Here is a 22,409-nt window from a genome sequence, read left to right as displayed (position 1 = left end):
AATAAATATTCACCATTTTTCTTGATATATTTTGTGTAATTTTGATCACTAAACACATTCACTAATATATTTTACACATAAAATGTTTAATTATTATTTTATTGCCATAAAAATAAAATGACAGTTGACTTGCGTTTATATGCTTCTAAGATTCATGAAATGTGACGTATGTTGGTTTGTCTCTGAGGTACAGATTTTGTGATAGCTTTATATGGTCCTGATTAAATACTTCTTCCTTCTGTAAGTGCTTGCATATACAATACACTTGTTACTTAATGATCCCTCTAATGTCCTTTTCAGAACCTCTTTCTGTCTTAAGAATACCTATACAGACCGTTCCATTTTCCCCTAAAATTCATATGACTGCAAAGTATTTTTCCTTTATGTTAATGTTAACTGAATTCTTTGCTAAATTCAGCTTCCTTTCTATCATATTTACTTGTAACTGAAAGAAAAGTACCTCCATGATCACTCGTACTATCTATCACTTCAGTTTCTCTGTAGAGCTCATATGATTTCATCAGCACTGCATTTAGAATGTTTTTTCCTCTAGTTGATTCCATCACTTTCTGATTCGGCTGCCCTTGCCAATTAACATTTGGTAAACTGCTACAATCACGTTCCTTTCTTTGTCTTTCCCTGTGTGGCTAATTATCTTATCAAACAACTCTGGATGGGCATAAGTGCCACACTTTCCTGGTCAGTACAACCTAAAAAGTCACATTGACTATTATCTGCAGAAATGACCATTAAATATAGAATTTCATGTTTTGTATCCTTAAAATTTTTGTAACTTACAAATTCTCCCTTCATCAGTATGAATCCTCCCCCTCCTACCATTCATAGTCTGTCTCTGTCTTATACATTCCATTTTCATGAGAAAATTTGCACATACATAATATCACTTCTTTTCCAAGAATCAACTCTTACTACAATATGTAACAAAGGCTTTTCAGTCTGTCAAACACACAGCAAATACAATGTAAATTATAACACTATAAACATACCTGTAACATACACAATAACATACAAAGTGTGTTATAACACTATAAACATACCTGTAAAATAATGTACATAGCTCACTCGATTTCTCGCATGTCCACTCCTTAGTTTCATCTAAATCCCAGTCGCACTCCATCCTTCAATCGTAACACTCTTCACTCCTTTAAATTTCTCTTTTCCTTCCCCTCTCCCTTTTCTGGATCTCTTGATTCTTCCTCTACGTTCATACACTACTATCATGAAGGCATAGACTTACCTTATTGAACATTTTTCTAGGAAATGACCAAGTGAGTTGCCCATGTGGTTATTGTTGCACAGCTGTGAACTTGCATTTGGGTGATAGTGGGTTCGAACCCCACTGTTGGTAGCCTGGACGATGGTATTCCTTGGTTTCCCGTTTTCACACCAGGCTGTACCTTAAGTAAGGCAAAGGCTGCTTCCTTCATACTCCTAGCCCCTTCCTGTCCCTTCATTGCCTTAAAACCTACCTGTTTCAATGTGACATAAAACAACTTTACAAGTCATCACTCTCATTTTTGGTCCGTATTGAAAACAGCAATAAGAAAGACGAAACATGTCCCCATAATATTAAGATTTTTTATGCCTAATTAACCACATAATGTGGTACTGATTGTATTGAATAGGTTGAACAATACATGCACTCATTTGTAAACTAAGTGAGATAAAACAACCTGTAAAAAATTTCTAGTAAATTTAGTTGTATTAGGTTGTGACCACAGCCCCTCCCTCGTCCCTCCTCCGTACCCCAACATTGATCAGGTTTCATGCAAGCAGTAAAGTTAAAGGTCTCCTAACAGATTGCGAGGGAGTTGCTGAAATAGCAGATGTCATTGATGATCATGGAGGAGAGAGGCTTTTACCTGAATTTGCATGCTCACGGTTCTTCAGAGAGCACTCCATCACATCCTTACAATTGTAAAACATTTCGTATTTGATTGCTCAGAGCCAACACATCTTTCCCTACAACATGACTGTGATAAGGTTGCTTCTTTCACATTCATTTTTTATGTTTATATTTTAGACCACTGAAAGATGCTATTGTTAACAGAACTGGCTCAAAGCAGTAAGTACCAGGCGTGAGCTCAGCAGAACATGAGTAGGGAAAGTGATTCAGATATTTCATGGGATTTAAATATCTCCGTAAACAAATTCTTTGCTGAAGAAGCAGCATTTGTATTTGTAAGGCAAAGGATTCACAACAGATTTCACACTTGGAAGTGGTTCAAACTACCTATAGAATTTGTTCTGATGTGGTTTAGGTGTTATGTTTATGATTACTTCCTTCCCAAATTCTGTCCGCTATGTCCTGTGGTATGGGCTAGAACAAGTTTGGGTCTTGCTCTGACAATATGATACTGTGAGGGATGTGAGCAGTGCCTTCTCGGTACAGCTAGATCCTGTAACAAGTGGTCTGGAAGTGTCACTATTTAGATTCTTTGGCGTATACAGTGAGTTTCTCTCATTGGTTGGCCAGCTAATCTGCCTTCCGTTGACTCATCACTCCCCGCTCCACAGCATAGTAACAGGGTCAGCACTTTGCTCACTTTATCCGTGCATGACATGAGATAACAATTAAAAGTAAGAAAATAAGAAATAAGAAAATTAGTAATTAAGAATTAGGAAAGTAAGCTCCTGCCTTATGACAGGAGATGTTGGAAATTTTCTCCTCCTGCATCCACACATTTCTGGCATTGTATGGTTTCAAATTTTAATACTTTCATAGCCCACCATGCTGAGCTCCTTGAAACCATGGCTTTTTGTCCTCGTTACCTTAGGTACTTCGTAGGTGTATTTTCTAATCTTTCTGTGATATCATTTACTGCATAATCTATAGGTGGAAATCCTTTTCTATTTCTAATTGTGTAATCATTTACTTCTTCCTCGTTAAGTACACGTTTTTAATACTTTGCTTGTTATCGACTAAAGAACTGGTTCCTCTCAATTTGTTTATGAGTTTCCGCACTATCTCTCTATGTGAAGGGTATATACCCGGAAATTATGTTACGAATCGCCTAACGACTTCCCTGCTAGACTCTGTTTTCACATAATTATTGTACATAAATACCGTTTACACATGTGGAGGCATTATGTGAATTATACTTCAAAGTAACACTTCACAATTCGAGAACATTTGGAGCAATAGCACAGACCTGAACAGCGAAGTGTCGGTATTCCCGTGCTGTCCCTGCGCTGTGTAATGGCAAGTGATGAGTCTACAGAAGGCAGATAAGCTGGGCGCGATTAGAGAAACTCACTGTAGATTTCAGTGGGGTTAAGCGAGGTTTGGATCACGTAACTGTCAGCTTTCATTGGAGACACAGTGAGTTTCAGCCCCTCAGCCTTAAAGGTGGTTTCCCATTTCTGTTCCTTAATTAAGGCCATGGCTTCTTCTTCCTAGTCCTATTCCATCATCACCATAAGACATGTTTGTATGTAAAAGAAATAGTAGAAAGATACATTTCAGTGGACTTGGCAGATAAACTTGACTGGCCAGGAACTAACTGACTCCTCATGTAGGCTCGCAATGGCACTTGATTGTTGACCTGTTTAGGATCCAACCTGTCCTTCAGCTGAGCTGAGCTGTTACTATTCTAAAGTTTGTTTGCTGAATTTTTTAAGTATTTTCTTGTTTAGGATGAGTAGAATATTATCATTATTTGTGTACCTGATGTCACAGTAATTTCTTTTTATGTATGTTGTAATTGCTCTGTCCCTGAGGATTCAAGCAGGATAGTTTGCTTCCCTCTGTGTGAAATACTGCCACTTGATGCTCATTTGTTGTGGCTGAATTGACAGCTGTGTGTATGGAAAGCATCCCTAATATGTATTTTTTTCCACAGGAAAACTTTGAACTTGTATCAGAAATGAAACCTCTAAAACAAGAAACCTACTCAGATTTAACAGAACCAGGGCCAGCCCAGAAAGACTCATTTGAGGTAATGTACATAATTTGATAAGTCATTGTCTGATAATAGAAATAGTGAGAAAACAGTTGAAAAGATTTCAGTAAGCATTCAGTGCACATCATTTAAAGATCATAGGGGAAATATAATTTTTATACGATTTTCATCTTTCCTTTGGGAAGAACATTCACTGTTTATGGGAGGTACTATCATTGTTACTAATACCGTGTGTTTCTGAATTCTGACTTTCTGTTATTGACACTCTCTAGAATAACATGAGAAAACTCTCAAACTTGTTTCATTGTAAGAGCTCTCATTTTAAAGCACTGAGTCTTAGGATCCCTGATCAGTAATTCTTTTTATGGGCTTGTCACATTTCATACAAAATATTCTAATTTTCTTCAAGTAGTTCAAAGGGTACAGTAATATCCAGTGACTGCTAGCATTGTTCCAAGGCCCACTGTTTTGTCCCATATACCAGTTTATATAGCTCCAAGATTCTTTGCAATGTATGTGGTGTGTGGTAGCTGGTATCATTGCCAATGCCTATTTGAAGCAGTGGCATGTTAGCGTGTTGTTAGGACAGTAGTGTGAATTTTGTATAAGCTGTTGCTGGAAGCTTTGATATTGTGAATTGAGGGAATTACCTGCGTTATATAAAATATCATGCACAAATCATTAGCCTGCTATGTTTGTTTATCCTATAGAGACTTATCGGATGGTACATACCATGTTATCATTTATTATAAATAACACAGAAGTATTATAACTATAATATTTTGATGTAATGATTTGCTGTATGGGTTAGTATAATAGGTTTTTAGAAATTCTATTTGTGGTATCAAAATCTCATTTTTGGTTAAATTGTTTGATATATCTTTACAATAAAGAAGCTTCTTAGGGAGGGACCTTACTGAATGCAGTGAAACCTGTCGGAGTGACCATAGAAAGCAGTAAACTTGAGGATACCAGTAATCATGCTCTAATAGAATATATAAGTAGTTATATTAATGTTATTGGCTTTACGTCCCACGGGTTTTGGAGACACCAGGGTGCCAGAATTATGTCCTGCAGGAGTTCTTTTATGTGCCAGTAAATCTTTTGACATGCAGCTGACTTATTTGAGTACCTTCATATACCACTTGACTGAGCCAGGATCGAACCTGAGCAGTTGGGATCAGAAGGCCACTGAGTCACTCAGGCTGGCTATAAGTAGTTACAAGTAAGGACAATTTACCACAGTTTTGAATGTAACCTGGTGTATCAACGGTACTGATGCGATGAAACTGGGTTAGATGGTCAATGGTAACATGAAAACATCACCTAACTTCTTCTAACAGGGTGTCCACAGTTTGACAAAATTTGCCTTGTTTTTTCTAATAAATTGTATGTTAATAGCAGCATGTTTATATATGCTGTAGATGTTAGAATGTTTTATCCAACAGTATATACCATTTTATCATCTATTATAAATAACACACAAGTATTAAAACTGTAATATTTTTATGTAATGATTTGCTGTATGGGGTTAGTAAAGTAGGTTTTTAGAAATTCTATTTGTGGTATCAAAATCTCATTTTTTGTTAAATTGTTTGATGTAACTTCAAAATAAAGCAATCTTACATTTGTATGCTGTCTACACATCATTAACAATTAACTTCTCTGGGCTGCTCATTCGTCTCTTAGCAATTAATTTTAACCCTGCAATTTGTTTTTCAGCTAAATAATGATAATTATTATTAATACACTCAACACTGTGCCCAGACGGGATGTGGACGCACTGCTTTGCTGGTCGAGGATGGCACCCATATACTATATGGGGGGTGATTTTTGTGCATGTTTATGGGCAGCTGCATACAGTTCCCATCCCTAGCTTGGAGGTTGTAGTTTATCTGGTGTCCACTAGAACGCAGCAGTTATTGGGAAGTTTAAACTGAAACGATAAAAAGGGTAGTTTCTCCTTGCCGTGACCTCTACCGAAGAACTCGATGTGCCAGGTGCTGAGTGTGTCAAATATTTGACGCTGTCAGCTGTGTTATTGTACAGATATGTCCTCATGCCAGCTCAATGGTAGTGATATCTTGGATATTTTGTCGGGAGAAGTGGGTTAAGTAGTAGATGACAGTGATGAATACCGGTACTCTGCTTATGAATCAGATAACATATGAAGTGTTAGTTAGGGCAAGATTTTTATTTGTTATGTTGCTTTCAAATGTAAATTTTCCTAGCTGCATTATTTTTCTTGTAATAGAAACGATAGAAATTCTTCACCTCTCTGGAAATTTGGGCTAATTTTTGGTTAGATGAAGAGACGCATGCTAATGTGTCACTTGTACTGTGAAAAGGCGGTAGATGGAGAGCAAGTTTGGACCATGTGTTTTCAGGGCTACTGAACTATTCCTAAATAGGTAAATTGTGTAATTCAAATATAACTTTATTAAGTTATGGCTTCAGTAGTCACATTGAATGATTAATTTTTATTGCTTGAATAGGCTTATTGGGGAAACTTGAATGTAAGAGTTTTCTCATACATTTTTTTATGTTTTTCATTAAAATACTTTAAATATGTACTTACTGATTGTCACCTTCATTTGGATGGGATACCTTTACATGGTACAAAATTCAGGTATGTACTATGCATTAATACCCAGTTCATTGCCAGGGTCCATGTTGAAAGTGTCTTGGTCTGACACAAACTCTGTTTCCATCCACTGATGATCAGTATTAGCAAAAATTCAACATACCGTAAAATGGGGTTTATTCAGACAAGGATTCATCTTCATAGAAATGTGAAATTGATTTTTCTGAACAAGTATTTAGCATGCAACTCTTATCTCAACATCTGACAGTCAAGGTTTGTAGTATTATTGTGATAATGCTAGGCACTGGCACACTCTTCTTAAATGGGAGCATTTGATGATTGTATCACCTGGTACTGAAAGTGTGATAAATCTTCACTTTGTCAGCAAACGTGAATTGAAATCAGTTCTTTTTGTGTGCTTTATATGAACTCATGTTCTGTTAGGATAAGTTTGTGTAAGTTTCAACATCAGTTGTGAGCATGAGCCGAAGCTTCATCTAGCATAACAGTGTTGATATACTCGGTCAAGTTCTTAAAGAGATACAGGAAGAGAAGTACAGGACACCTCAACCCTAGAGAATAAATTTAACAAGATGAACCCAAAGAGCAGAGTCAGTTCACCCATCTTGACTGGAAGCTTGCTAGTGGTGATGCTGGTGATTATTGTTTTATGAGGAAGTACAACTACGCAACCATCCTCTATATAACACTAATCAGAGAGAGAAATGGAAGGGATACAGGATTAAGGTATCGGCCAAAGAAAGACAAGGACCTTGAAGGTCATGAAACTGGAAGACTCCCTAAGCCTCGAGTCCTCTAATATCGTCGGGGGCAGAAGAGAACAAGAGTTGACCAAGGGAAGTCCGATAGGATCGATGAAAGTGAGGAGCCTCAGCTAAGGGCCCTATGGTTGCCAAGCTCCTGGAGTCCCTTTTAGTTGCATTTTACAACAGGCAGGGGATACCATGAGTGTTTTTCTACTATGCCCACCCACATGGAGAGAGAAGCTTGCTAGTGGTCAGAATCGATGTTAGGCCCCTTAAAACAACAAGCATCATCATCATTAGTGGTCAGAATTTTGTAAGTCGTGTGCTGGGGATTTCCCTTTACTGTTTAGGTTTCTGAAATAATACAACATCATAAAATTTTTGACATGTCGGATGTTACTTAAAGGCAATGTCACATAAAACATTAATTTTTTTGGTAAAAATCTTATACACTGAGTGGCATGAAAAACTCAACACTTCAATTTCTTTCAAAACTGAAATTTATTTTAAATTTATGACACTTTTATGAAACTATCTTATGATAGAATATTGTGGTTCGGTTGCATCTAAGTGTCTAAAAATGGAAAGATAAGACGATTATAAACAAATAGAAAAAAATAAGCCAGAGATACACATATCAAGGGTATATTGAGTAAGCTCATAAAAGTAATTCACTTATATTTTGATGTTATACACTTCACAGATCTTGAAGACAATCTCTGGGACTGTTTGCATCTTCAAAAGCACCAGTGACGGCATTATACCTTTCAGGCATGCTCCTGATTAATGCGGTAACGTCCCCTTGAGGAATCGTCTCCCATCCTTCCAGCAGGGTGTTCCATAGGTGCTATAGGGTCTCTAGATAGTGCTGATGGGCTCTTCTCTCCAGCTGGTCTCCAATGTGCTAAATAGAACTCAAAGGAGGACCTTCCGGCAGGCCAAGCCATAGCACGAATCCCTTTTTCATCCAAGAACTCTTGCGCTATTCTTGCAATATGTGCACATGCATTGCCATGCATTAGTGTAAAATTATCACCAATAAATGGAGCATAAGGTACAAAATGTCCCAGAAGGGTTTCCTTCACATACCGATGTGGAGTAAGTTTCCCATTCCCCACGAAGGCCAGATCTGTCCCTCTACCTGCATTGATTCCTGCTGACACCATCATAGAAGCACCCTCAAAAGGCATCCTGAATAAGAATGTGCAAAGCCTTTTGGACTTAAGATTGGCTTCTTTTAGTCTTCTTTGAACAGTTCTCTCACTAACATTGATCCCTTGAACTTGGTGGAGTTGATTTCATGCTTCAATGGTGGTGGTGTGATGGTTGCGGAGAACTTGAAGCTGTAAGAAGTGGCCATCTCTCTCCGATGTTACACTTCTTGGGCCTGATCCTGGTCATCTTGCAAAGCCTCCAGTTTCCTTGTACCTTCGTTCAGTTCTGGAAATCGTGGAAGGTGTAATCCGCAACACTTCTGCAACGTAATGCATGCTGCGACCATCTTCTACTGAAGCAACAGCTTTCGCAGCTTGTTCAGTGCTTAACAGCATGTTTACTTCAGAAAGCTGATTAAGACAATCACAGAAAGGTCCTACAACACGTGTGATTGAAAGGGGAACAATTAAGGGTATAACAATAAGCGCTAAAAGAACAGGAAAACATTATTGGCTCACATCCAGCGATGTGTTTCTGGGTTGCATGAGAAGAAACAGTGGAGGGTCGTGCAATAAACAATCAACACTTCATTGCTTGCTCGCCAATAGTATACCCCATCTTAAAAAATTGGTTGAAGTGCTTTACTTTGATTAAACAACAATTACACATAATTTCTTGGGTGTTGCATTTTTTGTGCTGGAATGAAAAATGACAGGTAAAACTGGAGTACCCAGAGAGAAACCTGTTCCACCTCCCGTTTGTCCAGCACAAATCTCGCATGGAGTGACGGGGATTTGAACCACGGAACCCAGCAGTGATAGGCCCATGCGCCTTGGAGGATCATAACTGATAGTATAATCTTTGTAATTACATTCCTTATAGTTACACCAAACAATCAGGATTGACTTAAAAGTGGATCAAGTACTTGTTCCTTTGTGGTTTAAGGAAAACTGCAAAAATCATCGAAAATAATCCCATTTTATGTAATTAGAAAGTTTAGATTCATGAATTCAACTGACGACTGTTCTACAAGGTTTGTGTGAAAAGTCTGGTGAATGATACCTGAAGTTACATACAAAATATTTTTACTCTCTTGGCTATAATGCAGTCTTGGCAACTGGCAGCAAGAGCATTTTTTGGAATTGACCAAAGCACTGATCTCACAAGTCTTTGGATGTCCAATATGCCATGAGGCAGGGGAAACGAGAATGAGCTGCAGGCGCCACATCCGGGTGCACGGTGGATGTTCGAGAAGAGTTGCGCATGCATCACAGTGTCGTGGAGGAGATTCCAGTAACTCAGGCCGAACACACATAGTGGCAGCCATTTCAAAACTTTCTTGACAGTTTGACCCTCTGGTATGAATTTTTGGTGGATAATACTATTGCCGTCAAAAAAGATAGATCAAAAGTATCTTTGTCCTAGAAGTTTTGAGGTGGCTGAATTTTAGATGAAGGGAATCCGATGTACACCGTACAATTGATTGTTCCTTGATTTCTGGAATCAAACTGCTAGCACCAGCTCTTATCGCCTATGATGATGGTTTTCAGAAAAGATTTACCTCGATGACATGTAATACCAATATGAAAGGTCCGTTATTGGACATTATAAATTTTCCAGCTAACTCATTCCTGGTTGCCAGCGTTTTGCCCTAGTGAGCTAGGTTGGGCTCATCAGTTGGTACCTAGCACACCTACCAAGACACCGGCAAGTGCATACCGTGGAGGCCACAGCGTAGGCTATTTGGAGCCACCAGCAGTGACAATGCACTATGAGACACTTTGTCTCTTTACCAAAAATTGATGCCTGCTTGGCTGTCAGATGATATAGGTGTTGATTCCCATAGGGTGAAACGCTGGCAACCAGGAATGAGTTAGCTGGAAAATTTATAATGTCCAATAACGGACCATTTATATTGGTATTATAAATTTACTCATTTGGGACAAATATTTCAGATTCCCTATGGGAATCAACACCTATATCATCGATCACATGTGTCGATGAATCTCCAACAATTTCCTTTTGTGTTACCTTCTGCTGCATGGCACAAATGCAGAGCAGATCTTCCACTGACCCAAATTGTTGTGCGTGGTGGTGTTCACACTATCCTTGCTGATATCCTAGCATCTGTCACACTTGGTTAACCCCTTGATGCTGACCTTTATGCATAGTACAGATCTGTGCAGGCCTAATTTCATTTTGTTCTAGCTTGTAATGTTTTAAAGTTGTCAAAATACAAAAGGTATATTTTTGAAAGTGAAGATCTCTGCTTGCCTTGTATGTATGAATCAGTCCAAATCAGTGCATATTTTTTCTTTTCTATAGTTTTTGAAAGAGTCTGACCTCTTTCCAGTTGAGAGCATGTAGGATTTCTGCTGCATTCAATACAGGATGTTTCGTTATGTAGATTGATTGCCATCTCTTCACTGGTATGAATGTCGACATCATTTCGTGAGAATTCCTATAATTCTTTCAATGTCTTGAAACCTCTTAGGAATCATATTTATATAACCCGCTGTCACTTTGAAATACGATACTGCATGGTGCAGAAGGATGGCACGGTTTAGTTTGAATGAAAAAGAAATAATTAAACTTAATAAATTAGATGATAACAGCACTCCACCAGACTAAACTGAGCAAAGCCATGGTTCGTGCAGCGACAAAACACGCCAATTATATGCCCTCTTTCTCATGAACTAATCGTGAGATTAACCTGGGATTTGTGATGAATGAATCTTTGAACTATTGTTTGTGGTTTTTCTGGTGAAATTTCCTGAGGCAACAATATCCTAGTTTTTGTTGCATTGTGAATTGACGCAAACAAATATGAGAATGTCACTTTCATTCCATGCAGAATGTGGAGGGTTTCTACTACACCATAAGGTGAATATAAAGATAAGGAATGTAAACTGTCTCTGCTGTAAAGATTAGAAAAAATCTGAGCTAAACTGCTGTAACAGTGAATTTTTAAAGAGATTGCTGCATTTTCTTAATCACATCCATCCACTGGGTAAAGTGTTCCCCATCACTGAAATGTTTTATGCACTTCCACATGTTGACAGTCAACCCGAATGTTCCTCACAGTTTGTAATAGAACATTTGTGTTTTACTTGAGGTTTTCTCTGAACATTACGTACAAAGTCTGTCTGCCTGTTTTGTAGGATATTGTTACGATGTCTTGTGATGGTTTTGAACTATTTGAACAGGGCCATTTTGAATTTGAATTAAAATATTGAAAATTTCCTAACTTAGTTTTGATAAAGGATCTGGATTTCCTGAACTTGGGTTTGGTAGGTGATTCTCTGATATTTTTTTTTGCTATCCTTTTCTCCTGGAAACAGTTTTTCCTAACACACTTTTTCTTTAGTTCAGTTGTTGCTGATTACCAATGTTCCCAATCAAATTTTCCTTTTTCCTTTCTTTCAGTGTATTTTTACCTCACACATTAGGAACATTAATATGAAATCATTAGACCTACATATGTTAACATACTTTTTTTGTGTGTGTAATTTTTTTGTAGTACTGCCAGTAAATTATAATTTCAAATTATACCCTAAGGTTCTCAAATATCCATAAATTCTACTTTGTTCTTTATTTTCCATATTTTGTGGAGTATAAGACACACACTTTTACCTGGGGAATACACACTTCATACAGTTTGAAGGTCTGTAGATACTTGTCACTGACTATTCAGAAAATAAACTGGACAAAAACTCAGCAGATGGTCTTTCGGAAAGGCGGACGAAATGCAGCAAACGACACCGTAGAGTACGAAGACGGCAAAGTAGAAATATCAAACTCATTCAAATACCTGGGAATAACCTTGCAGACTTCACATAAAAGACAAAGCAGTTGCAGCCATGAAAGCCATGTACGACATCAACAATCTACAGCAGTTACCCTTAAAAACAGCTATGCGTCTATTTGACACAACGATCCTACCATTACTCACCTATGGAATCCGCTTGATATGGGAAAGACTAACAAAGATAGACCTGGCTACCATAGAAGGAGTTAAGGCAAAATTCCTAAAGACCATAATGGGCATCTCAAAATACACGCGTTCCCGCCTAACTTACGAACTAGCATGGGAACCCTTCCTTATTGAGGAACTGAGGACAAAACTACTACTGACTTCCACAACGAATGTAGAAGCACACCTAGCGGAGAGGCGGAAGAAGAGAGAAGAAATTCCGCTAGAGTTCTACAGCACAGATGCCATGTTGGATCGAAATGGGACGAACGCCAACCAGAAGCTAAGACATGTGATAATAAAACTAGCAATACACAGGTACCACCATAAAATATGTAAAAATATGTCTTATCATGACCCAAATGAAAAATGTGAGTGTTCGCTGTGTGATTAGTTCTGTGATATATATCACATCACAAGATGTAAAAACAACAACAAATCTCTATGCGATTATAGCAAAGACTAAAACGGTCAATAATCTTTGTAATGCACATTCGTGCGCTTTTCTAATAATAATAATAATAATAATAATAATAATGCCATGGTCTGGGATAAGCCATCCAATGTTAAATAGTGCTAGTGGTAGTGACGAGCGAAGAGAGGGAAAGTAGTCTCGACAATGTCATTGGGTTTCAGATTCAAACAGTCCTGTAAATTGTTTTGAAATATTACAGAGTGCCCCCTGTTATGAGCTTTTTGTATAGTGTAGCATTTGAATTAGAAGTAACAGATTATACAAAAAATATGCTAATATGGCAGCAGAAAGACACTTTGATGGACAGTGGTGGGTAGAAGTAGTCAGCTATTACGTCTCTTTGGACAGTGAAAATCAGTATATTTAGGCCTAAAAGTTAGTTGATTACCTTACATTTCTGTCTTAAATTCAAGGCATGTCGTCTGTTTCAATGAACTGGGTTTGATTTGTTCTAGTATGACATATTTTACCATGTCCTGAAGTCATATCCACTTCATTTGTGGTTGGGATTTCATTAGTTGTACAAAACTTACCTGCATAAGAGCTGTCTCCACACCACTTTGTTCTTTTTGGACTTCCTGCTAATGTGGTATATACAGAGGGGGTTGATTCTTGTGAACTGTGATCAATAATATTTGTATGATTTAAGCACTGTCCACTTCTTTGGAAAGAGGTGTGGTGGGAGAAAATACTGTGGGTTTTACCCGCGAGTGGTCGCTAGCTGAAATGTAACGTGAGTGGTCGCACGAGACTTTCTCTTACATTAAAATAAATGACATTTTTCACAGTGTTGCTGAAATTTACTACTGAAATGAAACACAAGTTCTACCTTATATATTTTAGATAAATTAAATGAAATGGCATGTGGCTTTTAGTGCCGGGAGTGTCCGAGGACAAGTTTGGCTCGCCAGATGCAGGTCTTTCATTTTGACGCCTGCAGGCGACCTGCGCATCATGATGATGAAATTATGATGAAGACGACACATACACCCAGCCCCTGCACCGGTGAAATTAAGCAATTAAGGTTAAAATTACCGACCCTGCCGGGAATCGAACCCAGGACCCCTGTGACCCAAGGCCAGCACACTAACCATTTAGCCATGGAGCCAGACATATTTTAAATAAAATTGGAATGATTAGCTGTTTATTGAAGACACAAATTACACCTTAAAATAACACATACAGTGTACATAAATATAACTTCCGACCTGAAGTTGTAAAAAATAAAATCTCACACATGCATTACATCTAGTAATATTTACGTACAAAGTAAGGTTTCTGAACACAATAACATTTTCAAAAACAAGAAGTTCTCATAATACAAATACTATCACGTACAACAGGAGTAAGTTTCCCACTCCACTTAACCCATTAGTGCCCAGAAAAAAATGTTCCTACTTTAATGATATATTTTCATTAATTTGCGATGGTTAGGGTATACAAATTGGGAAAATAACACAATATTTTCAAACAATTATTTATTTTACGAGATATTAGCTGATACCATATGGTATCACTGGACGGTTACACTGCTATCATTGTACAGGGTACAATAAATTGTTAATATTGGTCCAACCTGTTGACACAGCTTACTGAGTATGGTATGTAGCAAAACATGTTACGCTTAAGCCTACATTACAGTTCAGACACATTGTTCTGCCGAATGACTTGCACCCTTCATTGGCACATCTTCTCCTATTGCAGTTTGCAACAAAGTGATTGAGTCCATCAAATCTCAAAGCTGGCATTGTATTTCAGGGAACACTTACTCTCCCAGGAATCTTTTGTGGGACACAATAGCGTTTTAGATACATTTGAACAACTTGAACAACTTCTCTGCGGAAGTCAAGTTGTGATGTGCCCTTGTAGTCAGGAGGAGGGCAGGGAACATCAACACGTTCTAAGTCACCGTCAATCCATTCATAAATAGCTGGATTGGCTAATCTTTCTAGAATCCACTCAGGAGCTTGTTTTTCAGGTTGTTGTTGTTGACGTTGCTGCTGTTGTTGATTTTTCTCCGTAGGCTGCATGGATGGTGAGAAAGTACTAGAGGAAATTTCAAGGGGTTCATAATCTCCTCCAATACGTTCGTTGTTTGCTAAGTGTGTTTCAGCTGCAGCACACAGCTGACGTCCAGTTAGGTTATGAACCATTCCTCCCTCATCTTCATTGGCTGAATCTTCATCTTTGTCAACATTACCATCCGGTGGTTCAATGAAAATATCCTCAGTCTGATGTCCTAACTCATTGTCTGCTTCCAATATATCCATCATTTCTGATAAGGTCAGTCCACCCCTGGAATAATAAAAGATAAATATCTAATCAACTTCATTTAGCACATAAGTAACCTTCGAATGTACGATATAATATTTTTAAAATTACTGTATCAACGGCTTGATATCATAAATGCCCAGTGATACCATATGGTATCACGCACTTAGAGGCATTGCTGTGTTGTCACAAATAACATTGTTGAAATTCAAATATTACAGAAGATTTCTTTGATTCATCATCAATGTTATAATATTCTGATTAGAAAGGAATAATAGATAATAAGGGCAATATTATACTTACACATATCGAACGTTCATGATTTTCACTCCAGAGAATCACATCTGTATTCATGCAAGCGCTCCCGCCAACAAACCACTCGTAAGTGTCAGGAGCATCTTCAGGCGCATGCGTCACTTCAAATCAAAGAACGTATAAAGCTCCAACTAAACCCCTCTTGCGACTCAAGCCAGTACCAGCTCAGTTAAACTTCTACTGTCTCCTGATACCATATGGTATCAGTGGGCGCTAATGGGCATAACACCAACGTCATTAGTCGCACAATGAGAGAAACTCTCACGCAGCATGCACAGACACATAGGACCTTTGTTATGACTAGGGAAGGGGGTGCTTACCCTTGAAATGTGAATCACTCTACTCACGACAGTTATGAACTCAGCTAGAAGACTGAACAGTCACCTCCCTCTCATCACTGTGAAGTAATATCACAATAAAAAAGATGTGAGAGAAAATCTCATATAGCGACCACTCACGGGTTACCATGTAGTACAATAATGTGTTTTGGGAAGGCAAATCTGTGGGAAAATTTTTCATCGGAAAAAAATGGAAAAAGTACTTTTGGAAAACATTATTGGGGAAACTGTCTTGCAATGATGGTAGACAAGTACTGGAGAGCTTGATCGGGATGAGGGCCATTACATGTCTGCATAATTATAATATTTCTAGCCAAGTGCAACCCTTGTAGAGCAGACCCTCCGATGAGGGTGCGCGGGATTTGCCGTGTGTAGGTAAATATGTGTTATTGTGGTGGAAGATAGTGATGTGTGTGGTGTGTGAGTTGCAGGGATGTTGGGGACAGCACAGACACCCAGCCCCTAGGCCATTGGAATTAACCAATGAATGTTAAAATCCCCAACCTGGGTGGAAATCGAACCCGGGACCCTCTGAACCGAAGGCCAGTATGCTGACCATTCAGCGAACGAGTTGGACGTCTGCATAATGATCCAAATGTTCATAGGAGTAGAAAGGAACAAAGGAGTGACAATTCAAGTAATGAATAAAAAGATAGGAATGGAGAAACATGCAAATAATAAGATGGAAAGGGAAAGAGAGGGATTGTAGTGATTGTCCTCGTTCTTCCATATTTCTCCTTGTCTGTTGCTGCTTCCTCTAGTGCTATCTTACTATGTGTTCCTTTTCATTTTCCAATCTCTCTGAAAAATAAAATAGAGGAGTTGACGTGGGAAGGCACTTAAGTCCTAGAATCACTTTGTATTTTTCCATGGAAAGGCAAGTAAGAATTAATGCCAATGGCATGGAGAAATCGTGAAGTCCGTCCTTCATTTCATTTAGTTCCCCTGAAGGTCACTAGATGGCATCATTTATAAGTGCAGATGAAATGAAATGGCGTATGGCTTTTAGTGCCGGGAGATCCCAGGACGGGTTCGGCTTGCCACTTGCAGGACTTTTGATTTGACCCCCGTAGGCGACCTGTGCATTGTGATGAGGATGAAATGATGATGAGGACAACGCATACACCCAGCCCCCATGACAGGAATATTAACCAATGATGGTTATTGTACCGGGCGGTACACCTCCACACCGTTTATTTAAAAGTTGCGCCAGTTGAAACTCCTCTTCTGGAGGAAGTCTGAACTCTATCTATGGTCTTAATTTCCAAATTTCTCAGAAGATGTCACTACCTGGATATTTTTGAGTTTGTGAACTGTGTCATTTTCGACGTACTTTTGTTTTGCTTGTATTAAGAAGTGTGAACTTTCTCTTCTAGAGGACACTACTGAAGACCAACAATAGTGCACCCTAGTGCGGAGTCAAAGAACTATTTTGTTGGAGAAAATTTAATTTCAGGAGTTTGTTCTTTGTTAAATTTCTCTCTGTCATTGTTTAAGTTGGCAATATTTACCCCTTTCTTCCCCTTGTTTTGAAGGTATCCAATCACGAATTTCTTCAATTAATTTCTGACCAATCTGGTGTATCTTTCCCCAACTTGAATCTGTTGCGGGGTCCTACCCAATAAAATCTTTGTGGGAGGGTGTTTTCTTTCCCCTAACGCCTAGAACTTACTGCGAGAGTATTTAAACTGCTGATTTTAGGGTCTCCGGGCCACTTCTGTTCCATCTTTCAGTGTATTAAGTACATAGCAGGAGGCGGGAAGCGCCTCTTTCCTCGGCAGCGGTCAACAACAAGGTAATGGCCGATTAATAAATTCTTTCTTTGCTAGCTCAGCAGTTTAACTTTCGGGGCGGGTTCTAAGCGTTCCACCATGTAACCTTTTCCTAAAATGTAACTTCTCTTTTCATCTATTCTCTTGTAAAGCTACATTCTGGGATAGAGAGTGCTAACCCTCTCGAGCTCCCACTCACATTGTCTTGAGGTGAACTTATTTTCTCAACCAATTCTTCCGTAATGTAATGTAAATTGTTCTTTCTTAAGTCACCTCTGTAGTATGGGATTAGCCCTTGCATCAGTGGCCTAAGAGCCAAAATAGGTCTTAAAGACAAAGTGTATTAGGAGTGCAAGTTCGCCTCCTCTCAAATTGTTACCTTACAGGTCATTTAATTAACCTTTTTTTATTTCCTAGACCTCAGTAGATTGGGTATTTTACCCCTGTGTTTAGGTCCGTTGAGGACAACTTGAAGGTTGAGTTTGGTGTGGCCTGGGAGAAGGCTTAAATTTGAGAGCGAGTGGCTCTTTTAAAAATCAATTGTGGTATGCCTCGTGGAGGCTTTTCAGTGTAATTTGGAGCAAGGGCTCCGAGGTATGAATGGGGTTTTCTGCCCCTCTGTTGAAACTTGTGTTTGGGGAGGTAAAACTGGGCTGATTGCCCAAGCATTGTGTTTTCGGGGCTCGAAGCCCAAATCCTGTAAATATTGTGACTACCCTTTGACGTGCTACCTTGTAACTGCCGTACTTGTTATTTCTTTGTTTTTGAAAAGAAAATATAACCTTGTTAAATTTTAAAATTAATTTTACTTTAGTAGTTTGAGACCCGTTCATGCCCGCACCTTCTTTCACCTCTATCTACCACCAAAACACGGTAACAAGTGGTAGCAGAGCGTGGTTGAATGGGTCTCAATTTAGCCCCTTTTGACGGCTAAACTCTGTTTTGATCCGAACTCTAACCATTTTCTCAGTTGCTGGAAATTTTTTATTGAGGTTTTTCAAAATTTTTCTGTTATCATGCCCGGCCCTCGCGATGTTCTCCTCCTTAACTACTTGCGCAAAGAGGAGTTGATCTACGAATTAACTATTAGAAACGTGCAATCTGGAGGCACGGTTGCTATCGACACTAACAAGCTTAGAGACTCCCTTGATTTGCCCATTTCCATCCCCAATTTGGGAGAGAAAGAAATTGATGACTCTCTTTCCACGATCGTCGAGAACATTACTGGGCTAGCATCGGTCGTTAGTTTTTTTGATGAAAATGATCCGTCTCCTAATCAAATTAAGCGTGTGCAAGGCAGGCTATATCATTTTTCAAATAGAGTTAATGATCTATTGTCTCTAAAGGTGAATGACGTTCAGAGGAAGGAAGCTAATACGCTCCTTGAAACTATTTCTGAATTGTCTAGTAAAGTCACTCAATTGTTAACTGGGGAAATTCCTCCCAAATCTGATCAACCCACCATAGTGAATGTAGGTAGCGAGGAAGAGTCTCCTAAGGGAGAAGTAAATAGGAAAACCCCCACTGCTCAAACTATCTCTGCCCCATTGGACAACGAGTCTGAACGCCGTGCATCGTTGAGTAACATCCGTTCTGAATTAACTTCTTTGCCCCTGAAACCTCTACCTACTATGTCACCCGGGTTTAGCAGCTTGCCTCATCCATTGGCAATGTTGCTAAGAGGTATCTCTAAGTTTTCTGTCAACACCACCAGTGAAGTTATTTCATTTTTAAGATTTTTAGTTGAATTTCAGGATCACGCCCTTGTGTTTTCTCTTTCCCCTTGTCAAATTTTACAAATAATCTATCCTTATGCTATTGGTGTTCTCTCAGATAAAATAGTAAGAGCTATTGCTGAACAGTCATCTATTGAAGATTTTCACGCACACTTGCTTGCAAATTTCATTCCTGCCCGCGCGAGGTCATCTCTGATTCAGAAATACTATTATCGGGTACAGCGCTTGGATGAAAACTTGGCTGATTTCATACAGGACATTAAGTTTTATACTAGGGTGTTTGCCCTTCATTTTCCTGAAGATCAGATTGTACAGGCTATTGTAGAGGGAATTTCACCTCCCTATAGGTCATATTTGTGTTTCGCGGCGTGCCCGCAAACTTTCTCGGAACTTGAAGCATTGGCCGTCTCGGCGGAAGGAGTTAGATACGCCGATTCTTTGCGGGTCGCGAAAGAACCCCCGCCTTCCTTTAGTAACACTCGGCCTCCACCTCGCCGACCAGTCAATCCCCGTAAATGTTATGCTTGCGGGGCGCCTGACCATCTGCGCAATAAGTGTCCTCTGATCAAGTCTAGTAGGGCAAATAATGGAGCTGGTTCATCACAAGGCTGTTTTAAATGTGGGGCTTTCTCACATATCGCCAAGAATTGTCCCAATTCGAATAGCACCCCCTCCTGCTCAACTTCTGGGGTAACTTCCAACAACAATCAAAAGTGACTAGTGGCTTCGGCTGAGTCAACTAATTCATCTTCCCGAGGCTCAGCCCCTGGTAAGCAGATCGAAAATTCTGGGAACGTTCAATCTGCTAATCTGTCCTTTGAATGCACCAAAGAGTGTCTTAAGATTGCGGCGGATACCCCCGCACCTGTTCCTTTCCTTAAGATTGAGGTAAATAACGAACCTATAACAGCTCTATTAGATTCAGGCAGTGTTTGTTCCATTATTTCGGCTGAATGGTACTCGAAATTGAAGTCTGTTTGTAAACTACCTGTCTATGACTCTTCTCCTGTGAAATATGTTTCTGCTAATACATCTCCATTAGAAATTCTAGGTTCCTTACTGGTCAAAATTCGTATTTTTAAATTTACATGGAAAATTAATTGTTTGTGGCCAAGCAATTGTCTTGCCCCATTATATTGGGAGCTGACTTTATTTCTCACACTGGTCTTGTGCTCGATCTCCAGTCTAGGTCGTGCACATTCAAATTTGCTTCTAGTTGTAAAATTCCACTATTAAAGTGTAATTCTGTGTCATGTACTTCTATTTCGCCTACCCAGGATGAGATGTTGTTAGACCTTAGACATCTACCTGAGGAGCAGGCTGATAGTATTCGCAAACTGTGTCAGTCGTTTCCCGAGGTATTCTCTGATACTCTTGGCGTTACTGACCTGATCGAATACAAAATTGAGGTCACGGATTCGATTCCTGTCCGTTTTCCACCGTATAGGCTATCTCCACCTAAAATGAAGGCTCTGAAAGAAATCATCGATCAGATGTTGAAGGATGGTATTATTAGGCCCTCTAAGTCAGCGTATTCTTCGCCTATTTTTCTAGTCCCGAAACCCCAAGGGGGCTTCAGGCCTGTAATTGATTACAGGGCTCTCAATCGGAAGGTGGTGTTACAATCTGTGCCCCTTCCCGACCTTCATTCTTGCTTTTCATGGTTTCGTAAGGCCAAGTTCTTTACTATCTTGGACTTGAATCAGGCCTATAATCAAATTCCCCTTGCTGAAGAGTCTAAACACCTTACAGCGTTTGCCACGGACTGGAATTTATATGAATACAACCGCGTACCTTTCGGGCTCCCCACGGGAGCAGCTGTACTCACTAGGCTACTAGATAGGGTCTTCTCCGACATCAAATTTGAGTACTTATATCACTACTTGGATGATGTCGTCGTGTTTTCGGAGACCTTCGAAGAACATCTAGATCATCTGCGAGAAGTTCTGAATCGCCTTCGTAAGGCTGGGTTAACTGTCAAGTTGTCCAAGGTCGCTTTTGCTAAGCCCTCTATGTCATTCCTAGGGCATATTGTGTCACCTGATGGTGCAGCAGTCGATCATTCTAGAACACAGGCCATCCGTGATTTTAAACCTCCCAAGGACATTAAAGGTATCGCCAGGTTCATTGGTATGGTGAATTTCTTCAGAAAGTTCATTCCTAACTTTGCTAATAGAGCGGCGCCATTGAACCTTCTTCGTAGGAAAGGCATCAAATTCGAGTGGGGACCTTCTCAACAAGCCGCTTTTGAAGATCTGAAATTAGCTCTCTGTAATGCCCCTGTCCTTGCTATGCCGGATTTCTCAAAGAAATTCATCGTCCAAACGGACGCGTCGTCGTCGGCGGTAGCTGCAGTCCTTCTTCAAGAGACTGAACTAGGGAAGCGACCCATCGCCTATGCATCTAGGACTCTATCGGCTCAAGAAGCCAAGTATTCCATCTATGAGCTCGAAGGGTTGGCAGTCTTATTTGCCTTAGAAAAGTTCCGTCTCTATCTGGAACATGTCAAATTCGACCTGGAGACAGATAATCAAGCATTAAGCTGGGTCTTAGGTAGGCCGCGTCGTACTGGTCGTATAGCCCGTTGGGCCATCCGTATTTCTGCCTTCCAATTCAATGTCAGGCATATCTGAGGTACCGAAAATGTTGTCGCTGATGGACTCAGCCGTATGTTTTCAGACGACGTTGAGAACCATGAACAGGTCGACAGTCCATCACCTCCCGAGTCCATGCTATCTGAGGTTAATGCCATCCTAACAGATGTTCCCATGCTGTTTAGGGATATCGAGAAATACCAACGTGAAGATCCGACGCTGGCTCCGATAATGGAAACCCTTTCTTCTGGGGAACATGTTGTCCCTTATGTTCTGAGGAATGGAGTTCTATGTTGCCCTTCGAGGCATGATAAGATGATGAAAGTTGTTGTTCCAGCGGTTCTTGTACCTATGATCTTCAAGTATTATCATGAGACCCCATTAGGAGGGCATCTTGGTATCTTTAAAACTCGTGAAAAGATTCGTGATATGTTCATCTGGAAAGGTATGGACGGTGAAATCCGTGAATTAGTAAAGGCATGTAAATCCTGTTTGCTTAGTAAACC

The 22,409-nt window shown here is 39.5% G+C and overlaps 1 protein-coding gene across 3 annotated transcripts in view; it reads left to right on the top strand.

Annotated features, from left to right (window-relative positions):
• Window positions 1-22,409, top strand: part of LOC137503172 (uncharacterized) — an 86,755-nt gene that overhangs the window by 42,860 nt on the left and 21,486 nt on the right. For 2 of the 3 annotated variants that reach the window (XM_068230666.1, XM_068230664.1), the window contains one exon: window positions 3,864-3,959. In XM_068230666.1, the coding sequence (XP_068086767.1) occupies window positions 3,864-3,959 (96 nt within the window). Of the gene's footprint in view, window positions 1-3,863; window positions 3,960-7,977; window positions 8,083-22,409 lie in introns of those variants that run through there. The other variant, XM_068230665.1, reaches the window with a different exon arrangement.

The sequence above is a fragment of the Anabrus simplex genome, chromosome X (assembly GCF_040414725.1).
Source record: "Anabrus simplex isolate iqAnaSimp1 chromosome X, ASM4041472v1, whole genome shotgun sequence".
Classification (NCBI taxonomy): Eukaryota; Metazoa; Arthropoda; class Insecta; order Orthoptera; family Tettigoniidae; genus Anabrus; species Anabrus simplex.
This window is presented reverse-complemented; position numbering and strand designations above follow the sequence as displayed.